Raw genomic sequence first — 10458 nt, 5'->3', positions numbered from 1 at the left:
CGACGGCAACACTGGCCGCCCCCTCCAGCTCTGGCGTAGCCCCGCCCCTTTCAGCTGAAAGCGCTGATAAGGGAGGCGCCCTGATTGGCTGACGGGGCAGCGGGGCGTGGCCTAGTGGCCGTTGGAGCTCTCCCTGCGGGCTACTCGCTCCCTCTACTACCTCATCGCCTAGCCTCGGGTCACCTGACCGGCTTGGAGTCATCTTATTGGCGGGGAGGAGGGGGGTCATCTGACCGCCAAAGAGTCATCTGATTGACGCGGAGGAGGGAGGGAGACACCTGACCGGCTTGGAATCACCTGATTGGCGGGAAGGGGGGAAGTCACCTGACCGGAAGCAGAGTGCGAGGTGCTGTTGTGTGAGGGGAGCGTGATGGAGCGCTACGACAAGGCGGCTCTCAACGCGTTGGCGCCCCCTGAGCCACGGCAGTAAGGAGCAGAGCGGGGTGCCGGGCGGCACGGCTGTGGGGGGAGGGCCTGGCTTTCCCCTGCTACGAGCTCTGCGGGGAGCCTCCTCGGGTCGCTTCAGACCATAGAAACCAGTTACTTGAAATTCGGGTTGACCCTCTAGCTCTCCCCCCCCGCCCTCCGTGCAGACGGGATTTTAGAGCTGGGCTGGGCCGAGTCCCCCGGTGCTGTCCTCACCTGCCTGGCTGCGTTGTGGCCCTTTGCACGTCCAAATTCCTGCCTGCTGGGACAGGGACGTGGTGACCTTGCAAGGCAGCGCCTGGGTGCTTCCATAACCGGTTTGGAGCAAACGCGTGAACCAAGCCGGTGGGAGCCAGCAGGAACGAGGCATAGACTGAGCCGGTTCCCAATCGATCAAGATCTCAAAGACAGGCCTTTCCACAGGATGAGGAGGAGAATCTCACCCTAAATTTTGAGGCAGGGTCATCCTTATCCAAATTTCCCTGCTCCCATAACAGGCAGTTGAGTAGCAGGCTGTTAAAACCATGTCTTGCTTTCCTGATTTTTTTAAGGGCACTGATACGTGAAAGTGGAGGCTGCTCCGATGTTCTGGAATTGTGACATGTCGGAGCAGATGAGATTAATTGAGTCTCCATGGCCATGCCACAGCAGCCTCCCGTGTCTCGGGTGGCCGCGGGGGTGCTTGATCAAACGAGCTTTACTCAAGTGCCACCGCTGCCACTTGTAAGCGCAGGGGCACTGGTACATGAGATGTGGCAGCGCTTTGATTAAAGCGGCTGCGAGCCACGCTGATTAGAGCACCGCGCCTCCACCCCTGGATCATGTGTAAAATATCCTGAGTGATCCTCGGGGATTTTTCCCACGAACGTAATGGGAAAATGGGTTGATCACATGGGCGTACTGACAACACAAAATCCTGTCAAGTTCAGAAATACGCATATATAAAAATTGGTATAAGCATGGTTTTTAAATTGTAGCTCCCTTGAGTGCTTTACTAAATGTTTGTCAAAGTGAGGGGTAAAAAATTGAAAATGTTATTTCACTATTTGTCAAGTTGTAACTTTTTAATGGTACAGCGTGGTCTTGGCTACTTCTGACCTTGAAGACTTGTTAGTGCCACCACTGAGTGCAAAGCTCTGTTCTTCTAATCTACAGAGCAAATGCAAGACATCACAACAAAGATGTAAGCTGTTGTTGGATAGTTTTGTCCTGTTGAAGCAGTTACTTAGCGTGTCAGACCTGCACACTGTGATTTCCTTCTGTGTTTACTTTTCTTTCTTGCTTATTTCAGAAGTGAAGGTTCAATAACATCAACTTTAAGAACACTCCTGTTCTTCACTGCTTTAATGATCACACTACCTATTGGGCTGTATTTCTCTTCAAAGGCTTATGTATTTGAAGGTAATTCTCTTTTTGCTAATTAGAAATGCTTGTAAGAGGAAAAGCTTTGTGTCTGTGCTGCTGTGTTCTTCTCTCTTCTATAATTCTTTGTAGTATAAATGCCTTTGTGTAACAAGGAAATGTCTTGAATTTGGGGCTAGAAAGTAAATTGAATATTTTAATGGACAGGACCATTTGACTAATTGAATTAGTTTGTCTCAGCCGTTTCATTGGCAAAGCCACCTGTGTAAATATAAAAGCTGAGATCTGTTTATATAACAAATATTTCAAGGCCTGCACTTGTTAAAGTGTGTGGGAATCATAAGGTTGCAGTGGCAAAAATATTCAAGATGGAATAATTCCATGCTTCAGTAACCCATATTTTTTTTTTTTTGTAACATAATGTTACAAGGTCAAACAGAAGCTGAACATGATTGCCTGTGGAATTCCATCTTCTTCCTGTAAACTGGGGATTTAGTTGGTAATGTAGAGAGAGTATAGCACTGTCAGATGCTTAATAATAAGCGAACAACGACCACAGATTCTGCAGCATGAAAAACAGGCAAGAACAAGGGAACTTCTGATGATGCAACATCTTGCTGTTAAAAATGGAACTTCCTCTTTAAGGAAAGAGGATTTGGTAAATATATCACAGATTTGAAGAGCCTGCCAAAACTAACTTTGCTCTCTTTGGTGCGTGTGGCTACATACAGTTCTGAAAGCTAAAGTTTGTGCCTGTGGAAAAAGTATTAGAAACGCCTTCAAGAAAAAAATTATTCCTTGATTATATTCACTTTTGAAATCTGTCTTGCCAAGCTGTTAATCGCAACAAGATTTACAGGCAGTTTATTCTGGGTTATAGCAAGTAATATCCCCAAAATAGTTCTAGTTATTCATATCTGTTATATAGGAGAATAATGTTGCTGGGTTTGAAGTATGGGAATGTATTGCAATCTAACATTATTAATTTAATGAAAGATCATACAGGGAAGAAACTTAAGACTGAAAAATCTTTTAGACTTGCGCATTCTTAATATATGATCATATTACCATAAGTAACAAATTTTTGACAGTGTCGTTTGGTTGCCTTTTAGAACTTCAGTATCTCAGTCAAATTCCACGTCGGAGCCATCATCCTCTATAGCTGCATACTCCTTTTTAGAAACAGTCTTGCCTTCAAACAAGCCCATGGATGTAGGGGGTATTATGCACATAGTTCAAAGATATCTGAAGATGGACAATGGATAGAAAATGTTAATTTTTCTTCCAAATGCTAGCCTGTTTTGGATTTTTGTGAATTGTATCTTTTAATTTTAGTTATCTAGTGCACATCATACCAGGCTAAATTCACAGTCCAGTAACTTACTTCATTACTAGTTTTTATGTTGCTTCCAGTTAGTAAGCATGAGTTGGCAGCTTGAGCATAGAAGGCAAGACATAGAAGGCAGACTGTTAATTTACACTTGGACTGTAAGTGAATCACTTAACTGTTCTTCCCAAGACTTTCCTGTCTGTAAGGGAATAAAAGTTACTATCAGGGTGCAGAGGCTTAGGTGATGTTGGAAAATGAACTTTTACAAATGCCTTGAAGGTCTAAAAAGCTGTATGTCTGAAAGGTAATGAAAGTGCTTGTTAAAAGCTGTCATTCCAACTGTAAAATGATTGTGAAGTGTGTTATTGTTGTGAATTTTGGTCCAGTGATCCCTGTACAGAAACATTTGTGTAATCTGGTATTTTGTAACTACTGCACATTTCAGCTTGGTGTCTTAATGTAAATCAGCAAATTCTTGTGAACTAATGTACACTATCATTTGTGTCTTACTTTCTCAGGTACCTTTGGAATGTCCAACAGAGACAGCTATTTTTATGCTGCCATAGTTGCTGTTGTTGCTGTTCATGTGGTACTTGCTCTGTTTGTCTATGTAGCGTGGAATGAAGGTTCTCGGCAGTGGCGGGAAGGCAAGCAGGATTAAAGTGAATATCACCATCTGATGCCTACGGACTGTAAACAGAGTAGTTGTGGATTGAGTAATCTTTCTTCATAATGTACGGTGTACATATACAAAGTGGAGGTTAATGCCTCAACACTGGAAGTCTATGAATAGAACAAGATTTATGCTCATCTCATCTGAATACCAATATTTGGCTAAAGACTAAAACAAAGTTATTCAACCTCAACTTGGCAAGGCTGAGAAGGTCTTCACCTGAAATTGAAACAAATAGGCTGAGCTGAATGTGTGCACAGTTTGGGTTTTTTTTTTTTTTGGGGGGGTTTTTTGTGCAAGTCTTGGAGCAGGCAAGAACAACTAAGCAAAATGTTGGTTGAAGTCAATTAAGTTAAAATTATGTATTGATTCCTACTGTTAACTTACTAGTTTTAAAAGAAACTGAGTAATATGCCAGTAGGACTAAAACACTAGCTTTGCCCATATTTTATGGGCCATTGCTCCATTTTGGGAGCACAGAATCAAACTGAGCGTTATTTTGTACTAGTCAGCTATGGTAATATAAGTATATAGTTTACATTTTTGTTTGGAGCAAAGGAACAGATGGCACACTTTCCATAATCCCTGAAGGCAGCTCTTGAGGCTAAAAAACTTGCATGTTGGAGAGCGGTTAGTTAAATATGCTTGTAGCAATTGTTAGAGATCACAGCCACAAATTCGAGGATGCACCCTTACAATGTCATTAGCAAAAAATGGCTTCTCAGTTTTACCAAAAATTATTTTTGCATCACATTTTGTAGAAAACAATATTTTTTGATTTATAATTAATCTCCAGGGTATATTTTTCAAAGTTATACAGAACCATTTTAGGTGATAACCTGCGGATATAGTAAGGAGTGACTGATGCATTTCAAAGTGATCTGTACTACAGCTCAAATCATAAGTATAATGTGAATCTCAGCAATGAGCTTTACCTCCAATTAAATGCAGCAGATTCTCTGGAAACTCATATCTGGGGACAAAGATCTGGGCAAAACAACTAGTTCATTAGAAAACATGATTTCGGTCCTGCACTTCATATTAAACTTTTTTTAATCTTTTTTCTTTCAAATATAACTTTGGCTTGTTGCATTTTTAAATTCTTCTAATTTATTCTTGCAGCCTTTGGCTATTTCTAATGAATCTGGAAGATTGCAATATTGTGAACTTGCTTATCTGCCTACCTTTCCTGTTGTGAACCTTCCTTACAAAAGGAGAGATATTTAGTATTTATTTTGCAGTGAAAATACTAAAAAAGGAGGTGCTGTGGACTAGCTCTGCTTCAACTGATAACGGGCTGATTTTTGATATTTTCTGGGGTGTAGTCATGAACAAAGAGAGTGGGTTTTAGAGAGGTACAGGAGAAACCGAGCATGTTTTAAAGGAAAAGGCAAACCATAGTGATACTGTGAAATAACATGGTAATGATACTGTAACCACTGTTAAAAGATTGGCACCATAATATTTTATCATTGTTATTTCCCAATAATAAAAAGCAGGCCTGTATGTTTTGTTGAATCATGAACCGTATAGTCAAATCAGGATGCTGCCCTGAATTGCGTTTTGGTTTCGTGCTAACCTTAACAGGCTTTTTGCATGTGTGTGGAACAGGGTACCACCATGCACAGAATTTTCCCAGTTCGTTGGGCTTTTTTTGTTTAGGGTTTAGGTTTCTTGGGTTTGTTTTGTTTTTAAAGCAATTGTTTTTGGGATTTTCCATTTCATTTTTACCACTTTACGCCATTTCTATGAGATTTTTGCTTAATACAAGATAGGGAGTATTTAGCTTTTGCACTTGCAGGCAAAACATGCCTACGAATATTATAAAATGAGGCACAGGTGCATACCTGCCTTGTAGCTATAGAATGGAGTATTAAGCTGTAGAACCATCTCACATGTGGGATGAAACATTAATGTGAAACCTACTATTGCATAGTGACTTCAGATTAGGACAAATCAACCTTTGAATCTTGTTCCTGGAGCATTAGGTTTTCCAGTCTAAAAGGCCAATGTTAGGTTGCTGCTGGCACGCTAGGAAATGATCCTGTAGTTTATTTCTCATGGAGTTTTATTTTATAAGGTGACAGTGAGAAATTCCTATTTTCCCACCTTTATTAGACAACATGTAGAATACATAATGCCTTGTAAGAAAGAGAGACCTTACAGAACAAATCCCATTATCAAGAACTAGTAAACAAATATTAGAGCTGTAAAGTTTCTGGACTTTTTTATTTTGTTGCTGCTCACATACTAACAGCGTATCATAAAGAATAGATTAGCTAAAGCGATGTACAGAGTCAATTTTTGCTCAATTTATATGCTTGAAAATGAAAGGTCTGCCCTGCTTCATTAATTGTGTGCTATACTATATCTATGGTTGTGTTGTGTGGCAGGAATGTCCTGATGCTGAAAATATTTCCTTGGGATTATGGAAATAATTACTGTAACTTGCTGGGTTGATCACAAAAACTGAGATATGCTGGAAAAGTTTGAGAGCCAGGACCACTCTGCCATTTAAGAGTGGAAAATATAGTGTTAACCCATTCGCTACATCTTGTTTCTGCAAGTGGCATATCTTGGTTTCAAAAAGATTCCCTTGAGAGAATGCAAGATGAGTATGTGGAAAGGGGTAAGAGCAATAAGCCAGGTTATGTATTGTCAGAACAAGGAAGCTGGTGAGCCATCAGGTGAGTGACACAGCGGCCACATGTACACAAAGTACTGCCTGTGCAGTCATTGAGTACTTGTATAACCAAATACTCAATGACTGCAGTAACTGCAAGCTGTGCAGTCGACGTCTCATGTAGACATGGCCAGTGAAGAGTACCATATTGAAACCAGTAGGAAGTCAGCACCACAGAATTGGTAGTTAAAAAGGGCTTAAAGAGTATCCATAGCAGAGTTCAGATATGGCTTAAGATCTGCCTTAAACTCAGTGTAAGCATTAGTCTGTCTAAAAACTGGCTTAGTTTGGCTAACGTAGACAAGCCCAAAATCTGTTTGTTAAAACAAAGCAAATACTATAAGTGCTACTTCAAGTAGGAGTCTGACTCATTCCATTTGGATATCCAGAGACTTAGAAGCATGGCTGTAATGCCTGCATACCCCAGCAATGGACCTCTTCCCCCCCAGCAGCTGTGCTAAGCCTCACCATAAAGGCAGAACTAAGGGACTGCCCAGAAAACTTGCAAATGAGAAACTTCTTCCTTGTTTGCAAGCTCTTTGGGCATGAGCTGATGTAAATGTTCATGCCAAGTGTTAGTTTGGCATAAACTGAGATTTTTCTAATAAAGATTTTGCATAATAGCAGGGAGTTCTCCATCAGGATAGGCTTTGTTTGTAGAGGAATGCTGGTCTACATGACAGCCAGTGAAATTGGTTTCATGAACTGCTCTGCTAATGTCAACATAATGGGTTGCTCAGCCTTCTTGATAGTAGAAATTATGTGCCATGATAGTTTCTACTTGGAGCCTTCTTGTGCTTCAGCAAACTTAAATATTTTTTTTTAAATCTGTATGTTCCTGCCTTTGTAGCCTGAACGTGTAATGTGTAATCTGTTGTCTCTGCAGGGTAACATAGAAGCAAATTTGTATGCTGTAACATTGTATTTCTAAAATCATAAATGTTTTTGTCCTCTGCTTTGTCTTGTATATTAGTTTTGTGTAAAAATAGCGCAAACCTTTTAACAAGGCAACGTTGGTGCACAAAGCTTGGTTTGTAGTAGTATTATTATTATTATTATTATTGTTTTAACTTTGAATGATTTTCAGCACTTCAAATACAGGAAGTGGTGGTTTAACAAGGCAAATATTGTGACAGTTCAGTCACTGTAAACTGTTCAGTGTTAAGAAATAGTCTTATTTTCCAAGCAGACCACATTATCTGTGTCTTTCATCCGTGGGTGGGAGGAGGGGGGGTAGTTAGTTATTTCGGTCAGAAGGCAGGGTATATATGCATCTTTATAGACTAGCTTATAGTTAAAAGCACACACACCGACTTGTGTTTTTTCTGCACATCCTTTCACAGCATTTGATGAAGCGAACTTGGGTTTGTGAAAGTTTGTGCTACATATATATAGTTATTGCATTTAGTTAGTCAGGTTGGTTCAAGGGTGGAATAAATGTCAGATGTGGCCAGACTCTGTTTCCCCCACAGCTCCTGCCCATGCCTCTTGCTGGTCTCCATTGAGACCCCAGAAGTGACAGGGCCATGATGGTGCAGGCCTGTAACAGGGTCTCCATGGATACCAGCCTAAATGCTCAAGACCCCTTGCAGTTGGAATCTTGTGCACTGGGGGAACTGTCAAGTGTGGGATCCAAGGCCCGGTAGCTTTCCAAACTTTGTCTGTAATAGTTTTTCAGATTTCCTTGTTCTTGGTTGTCTGCACTTCTTCAGTTTTCATGTGACCCTTCCTTTTACTACCTATCACCCCAGAGACTCAAGGAATACTTGCTCAGTCTGAAATGAGTAATGATTAAGAGGTGGGGATATTCCATCCAGTTTACCTGACTGAATTGCTGGTTGATCAATCTCCCCAAGACTAGCGAGCGTAAGCAAACGTTACTATACTAGTAGCAGTGTTTTGTATTTGAAATACAATGAACGGTTCGATATTGAGACTTATTTAGCATCTGGGTAGAAGCGAGGAGTGTTGGTCATTCTCATTTTATTTAAAGCAAATTTAAGTTTAGCTAAATGGCCCCCAGGAGTTGGCCATTGTCCAAGATTGTCAATAAACAGTTGGGGAACTTCACTTTTTGTCTTACTGCACTAGCAGAATGATTGGCTAGGTGGCAGGCTTTTGTTTGTAATTTTCAATTTTTTTAGGTGCTGTATTGGTACGGAAATATCAGTAATAATGATTTTTTTCCAATAGGATGTTAGACTCTTAACAGATATTAACCCAAATAGCTTGGTGGCATTCACAATTTGGGAAGGTATGTTAGAAGCCTTGGAGAAGCAATATTGTTGCCCCAAGCAGCTTGCAGTCTAGGGGCAGAGAATTGGAGGGGATGGAGGAAAGTGAAAAAAATAGGACCTTTTGTTTTTCTCTTTAAACTGTAAAACAAATCTGCACAGCAGTGGCTTCTCTCTGAGGGGGATACAATTTGGACATGACAGAAGCCTTGCAGATGAGGTCAGAGAGGCCATGTTCAGTGTTGGAGGTCATCTGTTGAAGGTAGAGGAGTGATGGAGGGCTGAGGGGAAGAGAGTTGGCAGGTGAAGATAGGAATCTGAATGTGCCTTTTTCACACATGCTGCCTATTCCAATCCTCTGGGCAATTATCAGGGTGGGTTTGATTTAAATAATGCTTCAAATCACTGGTCAGGAAGCCTCAGTTCAGTCATTGTTTTCTACCAGAAGTGCACTCTTGTTGTTTTGGTATCCTTTATTCATTGAACTTCTTGAAATTTTTCACTTTAGACATAGGGATGGGCTTGATTCTGTGCGCACAAATTTGCAGCGAGATGGGAGGACTGATGGATGGGTAATTGGGTCTATTATCTCTCATCTCCATATGCTGCCATTAACAAGGATGTTATCTCTGGAGATGCTTCGTTTCAGTTCTCAAACTCATCACAGAGATGCTTAATAGGATCTTCTAGACTGAACACTGAGTCTCATTGGGTAGAGTGGTTTTCTTTAATCTTTACTAATCTATAGAGGTGCCACTGTGAACTCCATAAGATTGGGCCCCTAATACAGCCTGTTGGCCATGGTCTGTTGTGACCTATTTATAAAACTTTTCTAAAAGGGTTACATGGATCTATTATCTCAAATAGTATATAATTAGAATTTATAATCTATGATGATATCTGAGTGTTAACATATCTTAAAACTATATATAGGGGTTGGGGGGCTTAAATCTTAACAAAAAATGATTAAATTAAAAAAAATTAAAAATCTGTTTGTTTGTTTTTTAATTTAAAAAATCATTGATTTTTATCCACCCTGGTAATTATGCCAGACCATTGATCTAAACTGTAATGTGCAAATCTACATATAAAATGTCAAGGCAACTTTGATTTGGGTTCTGAAAACTTCCAGTTAAGAACACTAACCTGCAAAGCTGCAAGGCTTTTTCCTACTAATTTTCTGCATGTTTTGGGCCTGTATCCATAAGTTTGAGCCTTGGATGTTTGGAACGCACAAAAAAGCATTGTAGTCTTCTGATAATTCTCCTCAAAGGGGAAAGTTGAGTCTGAAATGCAAATGTATGATCAACAAGCAACTGGCACTCTTACCCTTGGTAGCTGTGATTGTCTAATTTTTTTTAAACAAGATGCAAGCTTCTTGTTTTAGGTAGACAAACAATCTGTGTTGGATTACTGCGTGCATGCTACATTTGGTTGAAACTTCCAGGGTAGTTGGAAGGGAGTTGAAATTTAGGTGCTAGGATTAGGGTTATAGCCCTGAGGCTGGATTGAGATCGGGTACAGCTCTGGATTGGGATTTACCATTCTAAGGTGATGGTAAATACTGTGGGTGACGTGAGGGGTGTGCAGATAATGTCCAGGAAAGGACCTTCCTTCCTTGCTTGCCAGTCAGTTACCCCATATTCTTGAAGTTCTGCCTTCTAGCTTAGACGCACAGATTGGGAAGAGAGACCTTGTTGGGGTCTGAGGGTGCGGGATAGGGAAAAGGAGTCTGCTTTACTTGTAAGAT

General features: G+C 40.7%; 1 protein-coding gene across 2 annotated transcripts; it reads left to right on the top strand.

Moving 5' to 3' along the window:
• Positions 1-325: 325 nt before the first annotated feature.
• On the top strand, positions 326-6001 carry VMA21 (VMA21 vacuolar H+-ATPase homolog (S. cerevisiae)). 2 transcript variants are annotated; one of them, XM_019540249.1, is made up of 3 exons: positions 326-426; positions 1718-1827; positions 3637-6001. In XM_019540249.1, the coding sequence occupies exons 1-3, from the start codon at positions 371-373 to the stop codon at positions 3777-3779; spliced, it is 309 nt and encodes a 102-aa protein (XP_019395794.1). In that variant the 5' UTR covers positions 326-370; the 3' UTR covers positions 3780-6001. The 2 variants fall into 2 exon arrangements, with proteins under 2 accessions (XP_019395794.1, XP_019395795.1); XM_019540250.1 differs by lacking the exon at positions 326-426 and adding an exon at positions 1572-1609.
• The last annotated feature ends 4457 nt before the right edge of the window (positions 6002-10458 follow it).

The sequence above is a fragment of the Crocodylus porosus genome, unplaced genomic scaffold (assembly GCF_001723895.1).
Source record: "Crocodylus porosus isolate Cpor-Errol unplaced genomic scaffold, CroPor_comp1, whole genome shotgun sequence".
Taxonomy (NCBI): domain Eukaryota; kingdom Metazoa; phylum Chordata; order Crocodylia; family Crocodylidae; genus Crocodylus; species Crocodylus porosus.
The sequence above is the reverse complement of the archived record's forward strand: the minus strand, read 5'-3'. Positions and strand labels throughout refer to the sequence as shown.

What these genes read in the sequence shown, in the direction of transcription:
- VMA21 (XM_019540249.1), top strand. Translation starts at nt 371, where the DNA reads ATGGAGCGCTACGACAAGGCGGCTCTCAACGCGTTGGCGCCCCCTGAG. An exon ending in GCGCCCCCTGAGCCACGGCA is followed by an intron (nt 427 to 1,717) that starts GTAAGGAGCAGA and finishes TGCTTATTTCAG; the next exon opens with AAGTGAAGGTTCAATAACAT. An exon ending in AAAGGCTTATGTATTTGAAG is followed by an intron (nt 1,828 to 3,636) that starts GTAATTCTCTTT and finishes TTACTTTCTCAG; the next exon opens with GTACCTTTGGAATGTCCAAC.